This window comes from Corylus avellana, chromosome 9, assembly GCF_965113065.1.
Source record: "Corylus avellana chromosome 9, dhCorAvel1.hap1.2, whole genome shotgun sequence".
Lineage (NCBI taxonomy): Eukaryota > Viridiplantae > Streptophyta > Magnoliopsida > Fagales > Betulaceae > Corylus > Corylus avellana.
Window position 1 is genome coordinate 4,012,096 of NC_142498.1, and position 23,232 is coordinate 4,035,327.

Sequence of the window (23,232 nt, forward strand, 5' to 3'; positions counted from 1 at the left end):
GCCTCATGAAAGTTATTTTTCTTAATTGAAAACGTTTTTAAATTGACCAATAATTTGCAATGTGCCAAATCCTGAAAATTAGAAAAAAAATATTTTACACCAAAACAAATGAGAACTAAGCAATAAGCTTAGCTTAGCTTATTCCTTTTTACAAAAAAAAAAAAAAAAAAGCTTAGCTTATTCCTGAAGAAGCTTGAATGAGGTTCATAAACTAAGCTTTAGGCAAAGTCTATCTCTGTAAATGAGAGAGACAATTTGTCACGCCTAGAATGCAAAAACTGGAGAATATCTATTCACTCCACAACCCAGTAACTGTATCTATTCACTCAACAACCCAGTAACTGCTTGGATTCGGGGAAAGTTTTTCAATTCATCTCACCTTCCAAGGAAATTTTAATCCTTCTAAAGTAAATATGGTTCCCAATAATTTGGAGGTTTCCATAAATTTATTCCTGTAATATGCATGAATTCTATAACCCAAGCATCACCTTGTATGATCAAGAACCCACTAGTGTAGTTCTCTTGGTCAAAATCAGACATTACATTAAATGAAAATCATTTTTTTTTTTATTCGCAAGAAAACAACTTGAGCATTAATTTAGTAACAAGATATACACAAAAAATCAAAAAACAAAAATGATGCAAAGGACTATACTGACCTTAAATTGTTGTGAGTAAAACTGTGGACTTCTCCACGAGCTAATGCTCGCTGCTGGTACAGGGTAAAAATTAAATACTGAATGAACTGGTGCACTAGTCCTGCAACTTTTCTGTGCAAACCTCAGATATTGACAACTCCACTGCTATTTAACTTCCTTGTTATGATTTCTCACGCCTTTCACGAGGGCCAATTCAGCAACCAAGGCAATATGATCACTTCCCCATTTCTGTAGAACAAAGTTGGTAAAAAATAGCTTAAGTGGAATATAACTACAATAAAATTAAACTATATTCTAAAGTGCAGGTAGTTTCTAGGATTAATTAATCTGTCATTCATTCAAGCAATGCTCTTAAGTATGGAATTTCAAGCTGGGATGCGGATATGGGGCTAGGAAAACATGTAAAGCTTAACCTGCCAGCAAAAGAAATAGAAAAAGAAAAGGGCGGGGAGGTAGGTTTATCTGAAGAACCACTTCATCTGCCACAATAACGTGATTTACAGTAAAAATAGCACCAGTTTAACCAGAATATACAGGTTTATCTTACAAAATATCGGAAGGAATAGAACAACTTTTTCTTTTATAGGGCACATATATTGTCAAAAAATTGATTAGATATTACTATAGTTAATATTTGAACCACTCAAGTCCCTTGATCTTTGCTGGATTTTATAGTTAGCATGGCCTTCCACCCATTTAAAGTGAACTCAAATTTTTACACCTAATATACCTTTGTTGGGAATCCTCGAGTCCATTGCATAGCCTGTTTTTTCATCGGAGCAAGAACCCTGACGGTCTGGAGAGCTTCAGAACGCCTGGATGTCAAATCAAATTTGAAAACTAACAAAAGAACATAAATTAAATCTCAAATTCACATTAGGTATACCCATAATACTGCTAGATATAACAGGAAAAACAGTCATCGTGTGAATAGATCAAAAAACATGTTCCTCATGTGTGATTGCTCCTATCTAAACTCCACTTTAATAAGCATTTGACAGAATACTGCATCAGGAACAGCAGAATCTTGGAAGCACTTACCATATGTAATCAACTGTGCCCATAAAACACCTGTTGTAACTGGTCACCAAAGGCTCTCCATTTGAGTCTCTAGTCCCTGAATAATCCTGCAAAGACGCAGAAATGTATAACTTCCGATGCAGATCATAGTTGTGCAATCAAGATTACATAATATTTAATCATTGCAAAATTTTAAAAATCAATGATTGTTATGCACATCGAATAGAAAGTTCAAAGGAAGAGCAAAAGTAAAAGCTTGATCCACCTTGACTTCTGTGTATGTGCTCCTAAGCATTAAAGGATGTTCTAAAAGGTTGCAGTCTGCATTGCCCGTTGCTGTTTCTATTTCCATTGGAGTCCATAATGATGGGTCATAAGCTGTTTTCTCCATATCAACAGGCTCTGAATCCAAGCCTGTAGATAAATCATCCTCAATTTCATCATTCAGAGAACTCGAAGGTGAGTTGTGGGGAATGGATTCAAGCTCCTTGGAGTGATCTGATACTGCAAGATCTGATCTTAATTGACCAAAATCAGATGGGAAGGCATCTCGACTATCGTGCAATGCAGATAAAAATGTACTATCTTCACCTACATTTCCACCTTCTGCCACTGCTTTATCAAGCTCATTTAGAGATAAATTCTCCAGTTTCTCCCCAACATCATCATTTGGTTTTTGATGGGGTGATAGATTTCCTAAGTTCCCTGGAGGAAAGACTTCACCAGCATTGGAGAAGGAAGTCTGGCAGGATCGCTCAGATGATGAAATTTCTGAGTTAAAAGGATCGGCACACTCTGGATCAATCCTGGCCATGGTTGAATCATGATTTCCCAGAAAGGAGATTGTAGGATCCTCACAGTTCACACTTTCATTTTCTACATAGTCATTGGACTCGGCATGTCCACCTAGTGATCCAGTACTCAAATGAGCTGGGGCATTTACGTTCTCATTGTATCTAGTGTGGTTCGCATCAGAGTAAACCTCTTCAGGATGGGAAGCTACTGGAGCGTATTTATGAATCTCGTTATGCGTAGTATGACCAGCAGGAAGCCCACCTTCACTGTAAGAAGTACTTGAGTTAATTTCCTTGCCATCTACCAATGATGGATCTGAACTTGAATTATTAGCAGATCCAGTCCTGCAATATCTTGCAAGCTTCAACATTTAGGGTCACACAAATAAACCTAGATTATCTCATCAAATGAACATTTGACATGTACAGGCCTTACCCAGGATTTGGATTATATCGTCTTAGTGCAGGGATTACTGCACTAGCTTGTCCTGATACCTTATCTCTACCAATTTCAGATATATCTAGCTGCAACAGACTGATATACATTACATATTGTAATTCATAAACCCAACAAATTATCAAACATAGAAAAGAAAAGGCTTACCTTCCGTTCTGAGAGAAAGTTGTATAATGGACTCTGATGTGAGAACAAGAATGTAGTTGTCATGATACATTAAAACAGAAATTCAATTCAAAGATTGCATAACACCAAAACACAAAACTGAAACTTCAAGTGTCAAAAAAGTTATAACCTTTGGGGTACAATTAAAATCCCCACAAAAAATAACTGGAGCATCGTCCCAGAGCTTTGAAACAGAATGAGCCCTGTTTAGGAGCACCCTGACCTGTTTGAAGCAGACATAAGGGCGGAAAGCAATTACAGGTGGAACAGACAAACATTAGCATTGTAGCAGGTCAAGAAGTATATGATGGACTTCACAGTTCGCACACAATAAATCTTTACGTGATTTCTTATACAAAATTGGCATGAAACAGGTTTTACATGCAATGTGATACAGAGCATAGCTTCAGATTATGGGGCAGCCTCAACAAGCATCACAGTGCGGTTGTCAAAAACCAAGATGAGTAACATCTAGTGCAACACACCACCTAATACGCACAACAAACAATGATTACATGCAATATAGTCAATCTAGTCTCCAAGTGCCAAATTGATATTTACTTATCAAAAAAAAAAAAAAGTGCCAAATTGATCTAGAATGAAAAATATTGACACGGCAAAAACTTTTTCTTTTTGTTAATAGATAATGTGGCATAAAATACTCCACCTCAAGCAAGCACATAAACCTTCCCCTTTTTCCATTTATATATTCACCAAACCTTGAAGCAAATATCTTACATCATTTGCATAAACAATATAGAGATAAAAGGTTAAGAGTAGAGAAGGAAAATGGTTAAAAACACCAACAGAGAAGTACATTGGAAAACAACCTTCCTATAACAATATTAGGTAGTGATACAGCAGTATCAGCTGCACTGAAAGAATCAAAATCATAGTACAAAGATATAACAAATGCTTCAATACTATAAGGGAAAAATAAATCATAGTAAAGAAAAAACATGGGCAAATTTTTACATCTTTGAAAAAGAAAATTGGGTGTCAATCTTGTCAATTTGCCCCATGATCATGTCAATCAATTACAAATCAAGATAAACACACAAATGATGATAACAGAATTACATAGGAAAGAAAAAATCTGCCTAGCCTGCACCAGAGAACGTAAATACCTGGCCAAGCTTAATTTCTCCTCTTTTAGGATTGTAAAGCACATGAATGTTACATATGACAACCTTACACGAACCTGATGAGCTGCAGATATAGAAATTAAATTTGTATTGATCATGCATGAAAAAAGCAGTAAGGTTCATCATATGCAAAAATTGAAAAGCACATAATACATGCAACAAGAGAGCACAAAGCTGGCCAAGTAAATGGCACAGTATCATTCAGAGAAGATATGCTTCAAACATCTAACTACACATGAAGTCGCAATTTGAATTAAAAATAAAGGGAAAAAAATCAGCTGAGACTAATAATAGTTAATAAAAAGGGATGCGCGCTTGTTTAACATAAAGTAATGCATGGATAATATTACCCTTGTCTTATTTCTCCTCCTCCAGGCCCCATATTATTAAGAAACCAAGTATCCAGAAAGACACTAACTCATCCAGTTCATTATTTTGTTCAACAAGCACACGGTTAAAACTCAAGTTTAGGGTTTCTAAAGTTCAATTCAAGAACAAGTACAATCAGTGGCGTTGAGACTTCATTTTCACCACAGAATTATGATCATATTATAAATTCACAATAAAGGACTAGAAGAAAAATGAAAACTTTATTAACAATAAAGAGCTTCCCATCCTTAAAGATCAATGTTTCATGAAGTACTTTAATCTGCAAATATTAAGTCATAAGTAGACTAATTATGTCCTAATATGGAAGATATTCAAAAGCAAATTTATTACAAATATACATTTTATCGGCAAGTTAACCATAAATTACCTTATCGGTAGGGCTGCAGTCTCTTCAGTGCAATTTTGATTATTTAACTGTCAGAAAAAACATAACATCGCATTTATTGGCTAGAAGGCATGTCAAATCAGAGGGAATGGGGAAGTTGAGAAAAAACAATTGAAAACTGTATTTCAGGTTAATGGTTACAAAGATCTGATGTACCTCCAGCACACAAATTTGAGCAACATTATCCCGAAGTCCAAGCTTATTGAACTCAATGCACTCCTCATGAAGCAACTTGAATCTAATGTAGAGATAATACAATTAAGTTTTAGACAACTCCATTACCAAGACATTTTCTTGAAGATAAGAACCATAATAGCATCAGGATGAATTATAAAATTTAAAATTTAAAAAAAAACCCAACTCTTGGCGGCGCTAGCATTCATGAAAAACCATGAAAAACAAAACAAAATCACAATGCTTCAATAATTACTTTCTCTCCAGATGCACCACATTAGGCAAGATGGAATCATCTTCCACACTGCTGCCCTATGAATACTACCAAACTGCTCTGTCCAATAGGTGAAGAGATCTACCACTCGTCTACGCATAACCCAGTCTAACCTAAAAAGACTGAATATCAAATTCCATAAGGCACTAGCAATCTCATAGTAGAGTAAAAGGTGATCAAAGGATTCCCCAATCTTCTTCCACATACAACACCAATCTACCACTATCATACGCTGCTTCCTTAGATTATCCATAATAATGATTTTCCCTAAAGCGGCCAACAAAGCAAAGAACGACACTTTCAAGGAACCTTAATTAGGTTTATGTAGAAATGTGACCATCTACTCAATCATTGTGAAGATAGACTCACTATCAACGTGATAGATCCTACAAAGCAATCTCATGGTACCAAGAAAGTTAATGAGGGGATATTTTTCTTTTTATAAGTAATCGAAATATCAATAAGTATAAGGAGCTCCCATATACATAGGAAGTATACAAGAGAAACCACCTAGCTAGTAGAGAAAAAAAAACAAGAAGATTATGATAACTAATCACCAAAAGAGAAACATAAGCAGCTCTCTAAAGATGCAAAGTGTCGAAAAATAAAGACTTAATTTCTTTCAAAGTCCTCTCGCTGTCCTCAAAACTCCTATTGTTTCTTTCCCTCCATAGACAGTACGAAAGGCACGAAGGTAAGGAGGAGATAATTAAACATAAGAACAGAGTTTTCCTCCAAACTAGGTTGGACGAATTTCTTTCAACCTAATCTATAAAAGTGACACGTGTCACTTGAACATATGAAAAACACATATTTTTTTAATAGCAAGGACAAAGTTGAAATAAATTTTATTAAAAACTCATGTGCATCTCACATGTTATTAAAAAAATGGACATATGTCACTTTTATAGACAAGGTTTGAAGAAAATTCCTCCAACCCAGTTTAGAGGAAAACTCTGTCCTAAACATAATGTAAATTTTAGTACTAGAACATTGGTTTGGAAAATTTTGCTTGTTTAAAACTACAATTTTGTAGGAACATTTATTTATCTGGATAAGTAGAGGAACAAATACATATGTTTGATTCACAAATACACAGTAATCAGACATTTTGTGGGAGTTTATGTGGTATATGTGCTCGTGGACATAATTTGACATTAAATACCAGTTAATACATGCTAATAAGGGATCGTAAACGCTACACATATAATTTACCTTGATGTTCGCCAAAAGATTGCGCAGCCATCAACTGGCATTCCAGTGCGCATCTATATTTTAATCAAAAACAGTGTTAGACATATTGTACCATGAGAACTTCTACATATTTCTCTTCTAAATAGAAAGATATTAGACAGTGAATCAATTAATAGTTGGTCAATATCACAAGTTCATAACCATAAACCCAAACTTTGTGTATATCTGAGGTACTCTATCTAGCCTGTTAATTTACTTTTTATCCTCTTTACTAACACCACCCAACCCCCCCACCCCACCATATGGAAAATAGATTAGAGAAGTTGACCAGATCTTATTAGTAAAAATAAAGATGTGTTCTTCTTTCGGGAATGGGGGTTAGGGTAAAGAAAATTAAGAACTTCAATCAAGCTTAGGTAAACAGTTGTGGCATTTGGAGCGTATAGGGGTCATCTTTGGAAGATGAGTTATTGGCGCCAAGTATGGGGAAACCTTGGGCCATTGGACCATGGAGTTGTTGAGAAATATTCATGGGTGGTCTTTGGAGAAGCATTAGGGCAGGCTGGAAACATTTGCTAGTTGTATTAGTTTTGTGGATGGGGATTGTACACGAGTGCGTTTTTGACATGATAGGTTGTATGGAGATAATGCTTTGAAAGAGTTGTTCCCTGATTTCTATTTAATTGCAGAGGACAAAAATGCTTCCATGCGCTCTTATTTAGGGCCTGTAGATTATGGGAAAACGCGCCCATTGAATCTTCAGATCTATACAAGCTTTCCATGATTGGGAATTGGAGTAAGTTGATTTCTTAAATTAGACTTCAATGGGTGAAGTAACTGATCATTTGACGTGGAGGTTAAACATATGTGGTAAATTTGATGTTCATTCTATTTATGAGTTCTTACAAGGATCCAATGGAGTGCTATTTCCTTGAAAGGGTATTTCGTGCAGCAAGGTTCCCACAAAAGTTGCTTCTAACAGCAAACTCTCATTAAAAATATATATATTATTCTAGTATTGAGTTCTCTGTGCAAATGCAATGGTGAAACTATGTACCATTTGTTGATTCAATGGGAGAACGAGAATGTGGAGTCCAATGGCTGAAGCTCAAGAAGGAGAATGATGTGCTCATTAGGTGAAGAGAAATAATTTGGAAGGAAAGTTAATATGGACAATTGGGAAGGAAAGAAATAACTGTATGGTCATTGGTGTGGATTTGTCTATTATTGAGTTGATATGTTCTTAAGACTATTGTTTGAGTGGTCTCATGTGTAGAAACCACTTCCATGACGTTCATTTTTTTTTTTTGTAAATTTTATTAATTCTCTTTCTTTTTGATTGTGATTCTTTAGGCTTCGTGTACACATTTTCTGCACATGGGATAACCATTTTGTTTTCTAATAAAAAGTTTTATTACTTATCCAAAAAATAAAACATCAATGCATCCAACACAAAAACTTACACTAGTAGGTAGAGAAGCCCAACAAGCACATAAACACATAACCCTTGTATAAATCACAATCCAAATCGTAGGACATACAGTCTTACAATATGATAGTTGTAGATGGTCATTTCGAAGTGCCTAGTTGACGCCAGTGAGCTTTCTTTCTCGTCAAAGACCACGCCAATGGCGATCCGGCACTCGCAATCTGTAGCGTCCCACGTCGCCTGGGTATGAAGATGGGGATGTGCTTATATGTATACTCGCACCCTTCATAACAACAACGCATTTTAAAGCCATGACAGTCATAATCCCATTAGAACTCCACAGTTAAGTGTGCTTCTGTGAGAGTAGTACCAGGATGAGTGACCTCCTAAGAAGTTTTGTTCAGGGGAGCCAAAAGCTGACAATATCGTGTGTCATTGGGGTGGGACTACACCTCGGAAACCATAGGATCAATCTAACTCCTTTTAATGATTCATGCCCTTATAAGATTAATCCTTAAAGATACCTTGATTTAATTTTAGACTTTGAAATTTCAAAATACTCTTCTAAGCATATCCTTACAATTTATCTAGGTAGAAGAGCAACCCAACGCTACCCATCATCGAATTCAGGTATGGGGATGCAACCCTAAAAACCCCAACAGAACTTTTGGAAAAAGGTTGGTGATTTTATAACTCATCCATACATGCTTTTAAATTGCACTTCCTTTTATATTTTATTGCCAAGTTTTATTCATTCACATGTCATTGTTTAAAGAGTTTTACGTGTTACAATTACCTTAACATTTTTATGATTTGTACATGACTATAAGTATGAATGAAAAGAGCTCTCAAGGTTTCATGGTGTATTATACAATTATAAATGAGCTCGCAAGTTTATATGAACTGTTACATGTACATTCATATTTATAAATGTTTAACCTCGAGGCACTATAATGTCACAACTGGTACTGGATCGCATGAGTAGCATGGCAAAAACACCGAAGAACAGTTACGAGAAGGTGTGTGTTATCGGCTGGGTGGCCTTCACCTAGGGAAGTTCCCAACCCGGTAGCTCTTCCCTGTGACGACAGGATGAGCCTATGGATTCCTTCGGGACAAACCAACGTGCACCGCTCATAGTAAAATTGCGAAGTTGGGTCAAAGGGTGAAACATTTTTTTTAAAGAAAAATGAAAGAAAGTGCTTACTCATTTTATAACCAACGTACTATTCTTCCTTTATTTATTAATTATTTTATTATGTAAAAATTATTGTTGTGCATGACTGAGATTATGACATAAAAATCTGCATAGCATGCATTTTAGCATCTTGTTAATATGGTGTTGTGTTTAGTTACTGAGTTGTTGAACTCAACTCTTTCACTATAAACTTTTCAGATGGCCCTATATATCATAGCACTGAGGACAGGGGTACCGGTGGGCCTTCTGGTTGTTAAAGACTCGATCATCTGGCCCTATGACTGGGACACTTAAACTTATTGCTTTTTGGATTAGCAAGAGCAGTAGTAGTAGTAGTGTCTGGGACTCCATTGATAGACTAGATCACTTGGGACTAGCATAGACTATGCAGCTTTTGTTTATGTAGACTGTGCAGCTTTAGATCTTTTATAGGAGCGTTTGTTTATGTACACCTTACTAGGCCCTAGCAATAAGGTTTGACTTCTAACCTCAAAACAAGATATGAATTTCTTTCACTTGGTTTGGAAGTTTTATGTGCTTCTTTGTCAATTTATTTTTGTCCATTGCTTGGCTCCTAATTGAGGCTTGTCACACACAACACAATGGCATGGATTGTGATGGTACATATTGACATTTGAGTGGTGTATAAAAATGACATGTTCATTCATCTTTTGATACTCTTACATGCTTTGGGTATTTTTGGCACACTCAACAAAGAGTTTATCCTATCATGCAATTCTTAATCATTCATTGGATATACTCTTCTTAATGCTCCTGCTCTTACATGTTAAATGGGTCATAAATTGAGGGGGAGAAGTCGTATTCATGATCATGCATCTCTTTTTCATGAATTTTGTTGAGTTTGTGCTTTGTTTTTTGAGCTTTCCTGTTCCACATGTGTTATGATTTTTGTGGAGTGTTTCAAGAAATAGGTGCGCCCCCTTGTCAATTTGTGACAAAAAGGGGGAGAAACAAGTGGCGGAGTTGGAAGTATGCTAAAGACAACCTTGTGTTCTTTATAGTCTCATTGGATTAAGAGGTTGTCTCGGGGATTTTGAGTTTTATCATCAAATTGCCAAAGGGGGAGTTTGTTAGATATTTTTGTCTGTATTTGATTGGCTAATTTCGGTGACTAAAACTTTTTTAAGTTGTTTACTTCGTTTCTGGAAGTTTTTGTAACACTTACAAGAAGGCAGTGCTGCTCGTTCGAAGTCTCGTTCGCAGTGCCGTTCAAATGCTACTATTCACTGAAGAAAACACAGGAAGTCAGAGCTGATCGTTCGAAGCCCCATTCGAACGCATTGTTCATGACACTGTTCACAGGTACTGTTCATTGGAGGTCAAAGCTGACCGTTCAAAGCTCCGTTCGAACGATGGGTCGCAGGAACTTGTAATATGTTTATTTAATCATTTGGACAATGTTAGGGTTTCATTTGACAGCTTGGAATCATGGGAAATTCCACTCAGCAGAAATTAGTGGAAGCATGCAAGCATGGGAGTATGTGAAGATTCCCACTTGGCAAGAATTAGTGGAAACATGAAGATTCCCACTCAACAGGAGTTAGTGTATAGCCTGTCATAGCACTTCCAATTGTCGAAGCACTGACCGTTTGAAACGCTAGGGTTTGCCGTTCGAATGGCTAGTGGTGACAACTTCGAATCTGCTTTTCATAAAGCATTTTTAGTGGAGCATGCCTATCTCCCACTTACTGACAGCACATGGGCCTCTGACCGGTCGACCGCCATCTGACAGACAGCTTGACACCCACTACCAGTCTATCACCCACTTCAAGATGCTCTGTCGTACACTTCCAGCACAAGGAGCACTTGTAGTTCGAACGCCCAGTATAGTTGTTCGAACGCCCGTCAACAAATGTCATTTAATTAATGTTGACAAGCCCTGTTCTTAGGAAGCAATAAATATGGGAGTGGGCATTCGTTTTTCTTAAGCAAAAAGCAAGAGAGAAGCTCTACTTTGAGGGAAAAGCCTTAGTGCTTTATTGTTTGTTTCATTGTGTGCTAAGAGAGATTTTGTCATGTGCCATCAAGCCATAACTCTCTTCGAGTAATTGCTATTTTGTGATAGCAAGTGTTGTTGTTGATCATTTGTATTGTGTAATCAACTTTGAAGAAGAAGTCTACCAGAAGGGTCCGATAAAAGAGAATCACTTGAAGAGGATTGTGAGCTAAAAAGACGAGCTGGAGGCTTGTTGATTCGTACAGAACCAAGGACTTGCAAAGGGTTATAAGTGTCCCGGTGTCTGTAATCTCTTGATAATTTGTCTGATAGTGATTATTCTAGGTTTGGCTTCCCAGGAGTGATTTTTCCAAGAAGAGGTTCTTGGTTTCCACTTTGTCAGCAAAAATACTTGTGTTCAAGCTTTATCGCTTTACATATTTTTGGTGATTGTTGTTGCTGCATGTGGTTAATTTTAATTCCGCATTTATTTTGATAAACACCTATTCACCCCCCCTCTAGGTGTATTTGGGAGTCTTAGTATATTTTCAGACAGGCATGCTCCCTAAAGATTCAAAGCTGTCACCACTAGCCATTCGAACGACAAACCCTAGCGTTCAAACGGTCAATGCTTCCACAACTGGAAGTGCTCTGACAGGCTGTCCACTAACTCCTGCTAAGTGGGAATCTTCATGTTTCCACTAATTCCTGCTGAGTGGGAATCTTCACATGCTCCTATGCTTCCATGCTTCCACTAATTTCTGCTGAGTGAAACTTTCCATGATTCCAAGCTGTCAAATGAAACCCTAGCATGGTCCAGATGATTAAATAAACATATTACAACTTCTTGCGACCACCGTTTGAGCGGAGCTTCGAACGATCAGCTCTAGCCTCCAATGAACAGTACCTGTGAACAGTGTCGTGAACAATACATATGCCGTGAACAATGGCATTCGAACGGGCATTCAAACGGTCAACTCTGACCTCCCGTGTTTTCTTCAGTGAATTGTAGCATTCGAACGGCATTGCGAACAAGCAGCACTGCCTTCCTATAAGTGTTACAAAAACTTCCAGAAACAAAGTAAACAACTTACAAAAGTTTTAGTCACCGAAATTAGCCAATTAAATACAGACAAATATCTAACAAACTCCCCATTTGGCAATTCGGTGATAAAACTCAAAATCCTCGAGACAACCTCTTAATGCAATGAGATTATAAAGAACACAAGGTTGTCTTTAGCATACTTCCAACTCCACCACTTGTTTCTCAATCTCTCCAAGAACAGAACGTCAAACAGAGAAAGAGAGAAGTGATGAGGTGATTTCCTTAGCTTGGGAGGCTGGGTCAAATGTGGGTGTGAGTGAATGATGCTGAAAGAAAGAAAGAAAAATACAGATTAAATGGATTGGGCGAGAACTTGAGACAGGCCTTCTTGCTTGCTATGTTTCAGAATGTGCGTGAGGGAGATGAGAGGACTTTTGGGTTTCTAAATAATCAGAGAAAGAGGCAACTCGTGTCACGAGCTTATTGCCTGCTCAAGGCATGACTGAGATGTAATTTCAAAAATCGGAGTAGGCTGAAGCATGGCTAAGATGTGGCAAACGGAGAGAGGGAAGAGGGACACATTTCACCCTGAGTTTTTGAACAATACGTTGGTTTGGGAATTTTAAACTAAAAAGAAATCTCCCACTATATTCTAGAAGGCTCTTCCTGTTATCTAATTGGTCAATGTCTCCCACAAGTAGTCTCGGGTCTCCTATTCTAATTGGTCTTGCTAGGCATAAATATATATATCTATAATTAATCTTTGCTACCCATGATGATTTTTGTGTTACCCATATGTGCACTTTAAACTCTATATTTATGAGTGTTACACAGTCTATTCTGGTCGTAGACCAAAACTCTCCAGGGGTTGCAGACGTACAGGTGAGTCCTGATGCCCGACATGAGGGGTCCTCTTCCTCGTGAGGTTCTCACCAATGAGGTTTTCTTAAGTCAAGTTCATCCTCTATTCTGTGGACACAGGCCCCGGGTTGGTGTTGGGTCCTAAAGAAGGTCCTGGGCTTTCAAGCATTGGGTCTTGGGGTAGCCCTATTCAATCTTCGCAAAAGGTGTCAGTAGACTCCTCCCAAAAGATGTTTAAGCCCTTGATGTTTTATAAGCACAAAAACAAGCACAAGTGGGAGTCAAAGGCTTGTGTTGATGTGGGTTTTCTTAGGCGGGATTTACTCGAGCCGAGCTCTTCTCTGGCAGCTCACGGTGAGCCCGGTCTGTCTCATTCTTCTTCGGCGTTGGATAGTGTTCTCGGGGAAGGGATGGATGAGGATTCGGGTAGTGTTCCTTCGTTCTCTCCCTGGGAGTGGTCTTTGCTTTGCTCCAAGGTGGGGTTCGGCACCAAGGCGCAAGAGGAAATGATTGTGGCCTTCCTTTCTACCCTTGATGAGGAGAATTATCGGGAGGATAAGATTGTGGGTTTTGAGTATTAAGGGTCTAGGGTTTCGACGTTCTATGGGACTTTTGTTTGGGTTGGGTCAGTGTTTCGTTGCGCCTTTCTTGTATACTATGTGTGTACACAGGGGCTCCTTATGCTGATTTTAATTAATTCGCATTACTTATATATAAAAAATAAAAATTATATATATATATATATATGAAGAAAAAGAAAAAATGTTGTAGATAATCCGAATTAGATGTAAAGTCGAATCTTGGTGGGATCATAGCAGAATCACCAAGTCATATGATCTCATAAAATTACAACCCAACAATAGTTTGAAGTTGGAATGCGCGCGCGTGCGCACACAGATTGCTTCTGGCCTTGGAGCTACTATAGGTGAATAGAATATGCTCTTTGTGGGATGTAGGAGCTACAACATTGCAATAGCACTTTCTATACTGCATTTTTTTTTTTTTTTAATTTTATTTTATAACTAATCAAGATATCATTAAAAGCGTAAAGCAACCCTACGTGCACAAGAAGTATACAAGAGAAGCCACCTACTTAGTAGGAGCAAAAAGAACAATAAAACCTTGATAACTAATCGCCAAAGGAAAAACATAAGTAGTTGTCCAAAGATACAAAGTGTTGAAAAATAAAGAGTTAATCTCCTCCAAAGTCTTCTCGCAATCCTTAAAACTTATATCATTTCTTTCCCTCCATAAATACCAGATAAGGAATGAAGACACCACCTTCCACATAGCAACACTCAGAGTTCTACCGGCAGTCCAAAAACAAGCATACAAATCGACTACTCGCCTAGGCATAACCTAAAACAACCAAATCAATTAAAGAAACAATTTCAAATGGCACAAGCAACCTTACAATAAAGAAGAAGATGGTCCACGGACTCTCCATTCTTTTTGCACATACAACACCTATCAACCACAATGATACGCTGCTTCCGAAGATTATCCATGGTAAGGATTTTTCCTAGAGCCGCCACGGTGCCACCACACAAATAAGGCCACCCTCGACGGAACCTTAATCACTCGTCCAAGGGAAACGGAAACCACCATGACAACCCATGACCCTGTAGAAGAATTTAACACCAAACAACCCTCTTTTGGAAGGGACCCACCACAACTTGTCTTCCCCTTCCCTTCTCATTCTTACTAAATACAACATCCTAAAGAATGAGGCAAAGGCATCCACCTCCTAATCTTGAGTTACTCTAGCAAAGTTCACGTTTCACTGAAAGCCACCTCCAGAAAAGTAATCGACATATATCATTAAAAGCATAAGGCTCCCATAAGCATACAAAAGAAAACATCTAGCTAGAAGGAGCAAAAATAACAAGGAAGTTTCTACACTACAACATTGTGTGGGTTAATTTTATTCAGCTAAGGTCTATGGGGCAGAAAAGAAGATCGGGAGAGGAGAGGCAAAAAAAACTCCATGTAATATTCTCTAGAAACTCCTCTCTTAAAGAGACTTGATTCCATCTATATATATATATAATTATGATTTTAGGCGCTGGAAATACTAGTCTTGAGCTTTTTATTCATTTTTTATTTTATTTAGCATACTACGATCATACAATACCATCCTACAATCCAATCCTGAAAATCCTAGGCACAATCCTGATACTAACCACTTTACCAACAACACGCTAAAGACCCCAACAACAGTGGATTTGCTGGCACAATGAGGCCCAACCAAGAAAAAGATAAACAGGTCCAATGATCCAAGAAATGGGTATGACATTTTGAATCCAACAACAAAGGCTTTTTGCCAATGGACTCAAAACAAGCCCCATACTATTCATCTCAAATTCAATTCCCAACATTCTTACTTTTTACATCACATCAATCACATTTTATTACTATTCAAATAAAAAAATCACTGCAAAACAAAATTTTTCATTTTTCCATATCAAACATTCTTACTTTTTTTACACATCAATCAAATCTTGCTACAGTTTCAGGCCACTTTCTTTTTCCAAGCCATTGGCAAACAGAGCCAAATAAACTAGCCTTCGCTATCATGTTAAAGCATCTTACTCTAGAGTTTAGCTAGTAGGTTTAGAGACCTAACAAGTACATAAACCACAACCAAGCTCAAATCCAACTAATGATGGATTCCTCACCACAAGATATGAATTTTCTCCCATTCAAAAGAAATTAAACCAGTCCTGTGAAGTTTCAGACTTGCACAGATTTTCTAGTCTATCCAAAATATAGATCCATTAAACTTAATAAATAAAAAACTTAAACCCTCTTTCATTTTAACAATCAATTAAACCCAAAAGGTATTTGTTTAAAATTTTACCAGTTGTTGATGGTATTCTTCTTCTAGTGGCTTTTATGCATACAGTAACCCAAAATTCCAGATGTAGTCAACCATTAGCTAAACAGAAGAACCCCAGTTAAGTGGGAAATTTATGTTTCTGAACTTTGATTATGATATATCTTTCCAATAAGATGTCTATCCTCTGATATTCAGAAGACCAACGTGTAAATGAAAGTGCATCTTGGTGTTTAAAAGTGTCCAACATATATACATGCCTTTGAGATAAACACATGTAGAGAGATGGGAATATGAATGTTCTTGTGACATAATCGCAGGAAAACGCACCTTCCAAATGCCACTGTATCCCCTAAGCTTCAACTCATCTTCCAACTCCTGGAATCTATCAACCTCCTGAAAATGATACCATAAGAGCACAAACAGTTTCAGGACCATAAGAAGCAACTTGGTTTGTACACATTATCGATATTGCACTAAAACATATAGAAGTCAAGCAATCTGAGATGATGGATTACAATTTCCAGAGTGAGCTGAGGCGCATAACCAAAATTGACCTTAACTAGATACCACATACTAGCAATGCAAACAAAAATTATTTATGCATTACACAGATTTTTTTTTGATAAGTTATGCATTACACAGATAGATGAATACAATTTTTTAATATTAAAAATTCTCTCTGGCAAGGATAAATGGTATCCTCACTTGTAAAGGAAAGTTGAAGCAGAAGACTCAAACCCAGCAAAACAAAAAAATCAAAAGAGATGTTAATGCACCAGACAGTATCACTTAGAAACTATAGGTAGAAAGTTTAGTACATTACATTTTCATTCATGTATCATACATTACAAGTAGATGGGATTTCTTTGTAATACAGCATCAGTCTATGTGTTTATATCACAACTTTCAAATAAACCGGAACCAATTTTAATCAAATGTTGAAATATCTCATGATACACGGGGAGATGCGGCAGGGGAAGGAAAACGCTTTTGAAGATCGAGATTTTATTTATTTTTTCATCGAAAACAAAGAAGGCTGAGGATGGCCTATGGTGCGTGTTATCTATATCACTTAAGAGTACAGGTAATGATGCACAAACTTCTCCAAGAACTAAACATGATGGTGTCTGAGATGTAGCAGAGTGATAACCTGAAAGCACATTACATCAGCTGACCATAATCCAAGCTCAAAAAGTATCCTTCTCTTTCTCCACTCCCAGTCCAGTACATGGGGGGGTATCTGAAAGTAAAGCTTGTTTCGATGGTCATTAGCAAGGTAATCGGCCAGTATATTATACGAAAGAACTATAAACCGCTCTGCAAAGCACAAAACATATTATAACAAAGTTAAACCAGCACAACCCATATATAAAAGGCTAAATTGAGAATAATTTGTTCTGCAATTGGTACAGCAGTAATTAAATCCAGTCAAAATCATGAAATAAGAGAACATTTAAACACTGTAGTGCAAAAAAAGATCCCAATTCACTTGTAACATAATCACACTCCTATCCACTTTTACTATCTGAGTTCTACTCAACTAAGCCCTATCAAATACTCATGGGGTCAGCTGGATCACTCCCTTTTCATGTGTTAGCTCTATTGCATTGACTTGATGTGCATACAAGTGAAATTATTAGCACATGGAAAAACCACCCTACTCACTTTCTCTCATATTGTCCTCTACCGTTTCTAACTCTCAAACTCTTTCATCACGAGCAAATGGGCGTTTTGATCTTCTTCTTCTTCTTTTTTCAGGAAAAACTTCTATTACAATTTACAACATTAAACCTCATTTTACAATGTTTCTGATAACATATATCATATCGGTGCTTCAGAACAGTTTTTGATGACTGGCAGTTAAATAATAGTAGAATTCAAATACAATTGAATGAACATCAAAAGTAACTAAACACTACCATATAGTAATAAATGAAAGCACACAATTCTCAATTACCAGAATTAGGAGGCGGCACCTCCGTCGCATACTCCCAATTCCGATAATCCAATGGCTTCGGGCGAAGGTGCTGAGGCAGACGAAACCCTGGGTTCGGATAGTACGGCCGGTTCGGCCGAGTCTGTTGGCTTTGATTATTATTATTGTTGTTCTTGTTCTTATAATTATTATAAGGTGGAGGCTGACGGAACTGTGCGTTTTGAGCATAATGCGGTGGTCTAGCGTTGAGAGGTGGAGGGCGAAACCCCCCAGTTTGGTCGGCAACGCCACCGGAATCTCCTCGGCGGAACCCTAGGTTGGCGTCGTGTACAGACCGTAAGTGCGAATCTCCGGTGACAAAATGCCCTGTTTGGCCTCTCCCTCCGTCGTACGGACGGTCGGAGAAGCCTCTCCAGCGACCACCTCGGTACTGCAACGAAGATAGGTAAGTTTGACAAAATTGATGCGCGTGCAGTGTGTGTGTATGCGCATATGAAGAGAGAGAGAGAGAGAGAGAGTACCGGAGGCCGAGAAGACATGGAGACGTCGGTGGAAGCTGCGGCGAGGAATTGGAGAGGAGGACGCCTCATCGAGCGAGAGAGACTGTTCCACTTGCAATGAGTTATTGTTGCATTGGGTTGGTTGGGCACTCTCGGTACAGGACGCGTGTCTTTTTCATTTTTGTCCGTTTTGAGTAGTTATAATTAGAATTGTAATTTTTTTTTTTTCTCTTAATTACCTCTTTTTTTTTTTTCTTTTTTGGGTATTTTGATCATCATTTTGACACATAAATGAAATGGAAAATGCATAAGTTTTTCCGCTTTTACTATAATTTTTTTACAAACTCACTTAATTTACTAATAAATGCCATGTGGTGAAAAAATTAAATAATAAAACTTAATAGAACAAATTTTAATTGTTGAGTGACTGATATCATAAATGTCACGTTATAATAACTTATTTAAGGTTTCATTTTTTTTACATATACAATTTTTGTAAAATATTTTTAAAATTTTCGAGTGCTTGAACATGGTCCACTGAAAAAATATTTTCAATAAGTGTAAATTTTTTTGTAAAATAATTTACTTTTCTTTTCTTTTTCTAAGTGTAAAGTAGTTTTTATTGAGACTCTTCTTTTCAAATCCCTCTTTTTATGTTCTCAATAAATAATTCAATCGGTCGGAGATTATGACTCATGAAACAGAAGTCATTCGTTCGAATTCCTTTCTTTATTTCCTGAACATTTAAAAAAGAAAAACCCCCCTCCCAACAAACACCCCTAGCATGGCACACTTAAAACTATTTTAGTGTATAATAGTTTTATTATAAGTAACACTCGTAATATATTAATGTTGTATTTGTATTTTTTACTTGCTAGATGGAGTTTTGCCAATTTTTTATGTGCAATGCCTCTTTGATCGAGGCACGTCAGCAATTAGTGAAAAAAAGTGTGGAATTTGTTCCTCTATTCACCACCGTACGATACTCTTCAATGCATTCCAACGGCCTAGATCCAAACATTTCATTTTCAATCCTCTTCGTCATCATCTCCATTTCCCAGCAGTATTCTTCATTCAACACAACTACACAGGGACGGGTGGAGACTAGCGAGAGAGGAGAGCCTGGTGAAGAAGAAGAAGAAGACGATGTCTTTCTGTTCACCTTTATCGTCTCCCGGGTCTCTCTCTTCCTTCTCCAAAACCAAATCCCATGTAACCTCTCGCTTCAGAGCTTCTGCTGACGTTCCAGATTATCTCTCCGCGGATTGGTATGCGTGCAAAGTTGCTTATTGAATTTCTGCTTTCTTAGTTGGTTGCTATAGTATACACGCGTGAGTGAAAAAGAATTAAATATTATATATAGTTAATCTTGATAGAATATTAATTAAATTATTAAATTGATGATTTCTTATCAGCTTAGCATAGCTTTTGCTATTTCGAACTCTCTAGATTTTATCTGATTATAATATTAACTAAATGATTAAATTTACGGTTGGACCAAACCCATAAAGGGATTTCAATATGTTATATCTCCACAACAGTATTCATACAATTTGATATTAAATTTTGGTAATTGAAAAAAAAAAAAATCAATTCTTGTGTACCAATTCTATAGTTTGGCCCCTCAAACAAAATTATAGCAAATATGATTAAGAAGAATAACTAGATCACTTCTATGAGTGATGCTTGAGCAATTAAACTGTGTGGATGGCTAGAAGCAAAGCCATCCACAATGAAGTCGTCCCTGATGTTCAGAGTACCCTTAAAGCAAATCCTTACCACTGCAAAATTCCATATCCAAGCCTGGAGACCTCCATTAAGTCCTTCTCTAGTTTCCTTTCTCTTGTATTGCTCAGAGAAAAAGGAAAAAAAAAACTGTGGTAGTTTGTTAAGCAAAAATTTGTATGCATGTGCCATGTGAGTGAAGTTCAGTGACTTGGAACTGTGCAGTGAATTCAGTTCTTTCACACAGTAATCTTTTTATATACAAAATATGAACTTTTAAACACCCAGTTGATAATTTGGAAGTATGAGAAGATAGAAATGTTTCACCCAATATGATCAACACTTCCCACGTTGGTTAATGTGTTGGAATGGTTGAAACTTTGGATACTTTGGATTGTTCTTGGTCAGTTTGGAATTGCTTGTTGGGTTCCAATCCTATCATTCCTACCTATTATATGTCCAAGGTCCAATATTGAAATAATTTCAGAATGGAGGTTCTGCAATACTCTAATCTTAGCCTGACCCAAGTCAGCTCGTTTTAATGTGCTATATCATATGTTCTAAGTAGGCTCTTGCCTTTTGCTTTGCAGGCTTGAATCACGCAAGAAGAGACCTTTTGGCCCAAGATTAAATGTAACTCTCGGACAATGCACATTAGTACAGGGTGTCACCATTCTGTCTCTATTGCTTGTCAATCTATGCTAACTCTTGCTATAGTTTAGTGCAGAAGAAGCTGTCCAGTGCCAGCTTGATGCACTGAAGTACAATGACCAGCCCCGTCAAGATTATGGAATTGAGGTTATGTACAGGGTAATTTACAGATTCTGGCAGTCTTTCTTCTTTTGGCTGGTTAAAATCGCTTAGGGAACAGTTTGGTGATGCAAATAACTTTATCTTTTTCCAAGACAGTTTGCTGGATTCGATCCCTTTGAAAGGTCTACCTATTTTGGGCCCTTCTTCGATCTGGGACAGGTAATTACTTCTATTTTGAGCAATTTTGCCAGTAATACTGCGTATGCTGATACCTCTTCTTGGTTTGCTCCTTCATTGTCAGTGCAGTTTGAACGGTTTAGGCGGATTTTTCACCATTCAACCTATCGAGTTTTACTTGGTCATAAGGATAGAAAGATTCTTAGCAGTTTGTTTGTGAAGGAGGTATAAATGGCTTATTGTTTACATGGTAAAGAAATACATATAATGGTAAACATATTACTTATCATCTAGTCTGCATATTGCGTTCCTTTGAGTGATGCCACTTCCTGTGATATATATATATGCCATGAGCCTTTCATCTTACATAAATTTGTTGATTCTTTATGATGTTCTCAATAATTTTTCTCCTTTACTAATCAGCTATTATGCTTGTATGATCTGAAAAACAGAACCGATTCAAGCAGAGGGTTTGGATACGAGGAAGTCGGCCAGAGGAAGAAGAAATATTTCAGTTTACCATGTTTCAGGTGGTGCTCATTGTACCTTTTGTTTGCGTCACACATGGATTCAAGTTGTTACATTTATCATTACATTGTTTTCCATTTTAGGGCCCGTTTGGTTTGCGGAATAGACCCCTAAAATGAAATGGCTATTCCTATGGAATAGTCATTTTTTTGTTTGGTAGAGGTCTATTCCTGGGAATAGTTATTCCTATGAGAATAACTAATCTCATACACAGAAAATTAGCTATTCCTCTAAAAAATGAGTGGAATAGCTATTCCTTTTGGAATGGAATAGATGTTCTAAAAAATCCTTATTATTTTTATTTTATTTTAAACTTAAAAAAAATAAAATAAAATAAAAAATAAAGTGAGTAGCCGACCACCACAATGGTTGGTCGGCCACCCACAGAAGAGGCTGGGGGTGGCTGCACCACCCCCGGACGCCTCGGGGGACCACCTCCTAGGCGGCCGAGGGTGGTACGGCCACCCCTGAGGGTGTTTTGGGGTGGCTACGACCACCCCTGAGAGCGTCGGGGGTGGCCGCGGGTCCTTTGGGGTGGCCTGGCCTCCCCAGATTTGCCTTTGGGGCGGCCGTGCGGCCACCCTGAGGGCCATCGGGAGTGGCCACGGCCACCCCAGCCATATCTATAGGTGGCTGGCCGCCCACTTTATTTTCTTTTGTTTTTATTTTTTTATTTTTTAATATGAGTTGAAAAAAATAATAATAACACGGGGCTTTTGGTAATTTTGATTAAATTTCAATTAAAACATCTGTTGTTACCAAACTAAGGAATATGAATAGTTATTCTATTCCATTCTCTTTGTAATAACTATTCCCTTTCCTAATGAAGTACGCATTCTGCAAACCAAATGAGCTCCTAATTTTTTGTTCTAACATCAAGGGATGCCTTGAATATCCTCATAATTTGTTTTGGCCATTATGATATGCCGTAACCGTTTGGGTGAGCCTTTAGCTTTTCCCTGCGCATCACTGGTCATGGTAAGTATGGTTGATTCAGGGTGGTTAGCTGGGTGATTGCTGAAACTGTATAATCATGTTATTACTCATTAGTGTGGACATGTGTAATTGACCCTCTTCACATGTCACCATTATAGGCAGCATTCCATTAGTCGTGCAAATTGTTTTGGGTTACAATAATTATGTTTTTGGTCAAATGTTTTACTTAACAAAATTCAATTCAGGCATATCAATTTTTGTTGACAAATCCTAAGCTTTGTACCTTTATTGATCTATGGTGTTTTAAATGCAGAGGGTTGGTGGTTCGTGGGATGGTTATTGGCTGACAGAGAGTCTACTTCATGATGGGGACGCTTTTTCTGGTGGTTTGGCTTACTGAATAGCTCATGCAGCCATCATGTGGTGGACCTCTGTTAATTACTTGTGCCCTGTTGTTACAGCATAACATTGTTTGCGTAAATCTCAGAATTTGTACATATGGAATAATTTAAAGCTTTGTATATAAAAACTGTGTAATCAATTATATAGCTCAGTTATATGTCTCAAGTCTCTCTCTCTCTCTCTCTTCCTTTTTGAATTTTGTTCTTTTGTTCTTTTCTTTTTTTGAAGGGGAAAATATTCATGTCTCATTAATCGAAGGATCACGACCAAACCCTCTTACATCACAGAG

At 37.4% G+C, this 23,232-nt stretch overlaps 2 protein-coding genes across 3 annotated transcripts; one reads left to right on the forward strand and one right to left on the reverse strand.

Annotated features, from left to right (window-relative positions):
• Positions 1–544: 544 nt before the first annotated feature.
• On the reverse strand, positions 545–18,550 carry LOC132189788 (DNAse I-like superfamily protein). 2 transcript variants are annotated; one of them, XM_059604578.2, is made up of 15 exons: positions 18,444–18,549; positions 17,944–18,352; positions 17,137–17,303; positions 16,314–16,379; positions 6,679–6,731; positions 5,172–5,253; positions 4,998–5,044; positions 4,223–4,304; positions 3,226–3,318; positions 3,078–3,110; positions 2,910–2,998; positions 1,945–2,818; positions 1,701–1,786; positions 1,390–1,474; positions 545–887 (listed from the first exon to the last, which is right to left on the reverse strand). In XM_059604578.2, the coding sequence occupies exons 1-15, from the start codon at positions 18,510–18,512 to the stop codon at positions 804–806; spliced, it is 2,319 nt and encodes a 772-aa protein (XP_059460561.2). In that variant the 5' UTR covers positions 18,513–18,549; the 3' UTR covers positions 545–803. The 2 variants fall into 2 exon arrangements, with proteins under 2 accessions (XP_059460561.2, XP_059460562.2); XM_059604579.2 differs by lacking the exon at positions 545–887 and having other exon boundaries at positions 1,441–1,499; positions 18,444–18,550.
• A 946-nt stretch (positions 18,551–19,496) lies between these two features.
• On the forward strand, positions 19,497–23,117 carry LOC132189116 (DNA-directed RNA polymerase subunit beta). The gene is made up of 7 exons (XM_059603648.2): positions 19,497–19,690; positions 20,738–20,780; positions 20,865–20,957; positions 21,057–21,119; positions 21,207–21,302; positions 21,530–21,607; positions 22,855–23,117. Exons 1-7 carry the CDS (start codon positions 19,569–19,571, stop codon positions 22,939–22,941), a joined length of 582 nt encoding a protein of 193 aa, XP_059459631.1. The 5' UTR covers positions 19,497–19,568; the 3' UTR covers positions 22,942–23,117.
• Positions 23,118–23,232: the final 115 nt, after the last annotated feature.

Excerpts from the sequence above, each read along its gene's own strand:
- LOC132189788 (XM_059604578.2), bottom strand. The coding sequence starts at position 18,512 with ATGAGGCGTCCTCCTCTCCAATTCCTCGCCGCAGCTTCCACCGACGTC. Across the intron at positions 16,380-17,136 it reads CTGATGTAATGTGCTTTCAG|GAGGTTGATAGATTCCAGGA; the intron begins GTTATCACTCTG and ends TATCATTTTCAG. Across the intron at positions 5,254-6,678 it reads ATCTTTTGGCGAACATCAAG|ATTCAAGTTGCTTCATGAGG; the intron begins GTAAATTATATG and ends TCTCTACATTAG.
- LOC132189116 (XM_059603648.2), top strand. The coding sequence starts at position 19,569 with ATGTCTTTCTGTTCACCTTTATCGTCTCCCGGGTCTCTCTCTTCCTTC. Across the intron at positions 19,691-20,737 it reads GATTATCTCTCCGCGGATTG|GCTTGAATCACGCAAGAAGA; the intron begins GTATGCGTGCAA and ends TTTGCTTTGCAG. Across the intron at positions 20,958-21,056 it reads GAATTGAGGTTATGTACAGG|TTTGCTGGATTCGATCCCTT; the intron begins GTAATTTACAGA and ends TTTCCAAGACAG.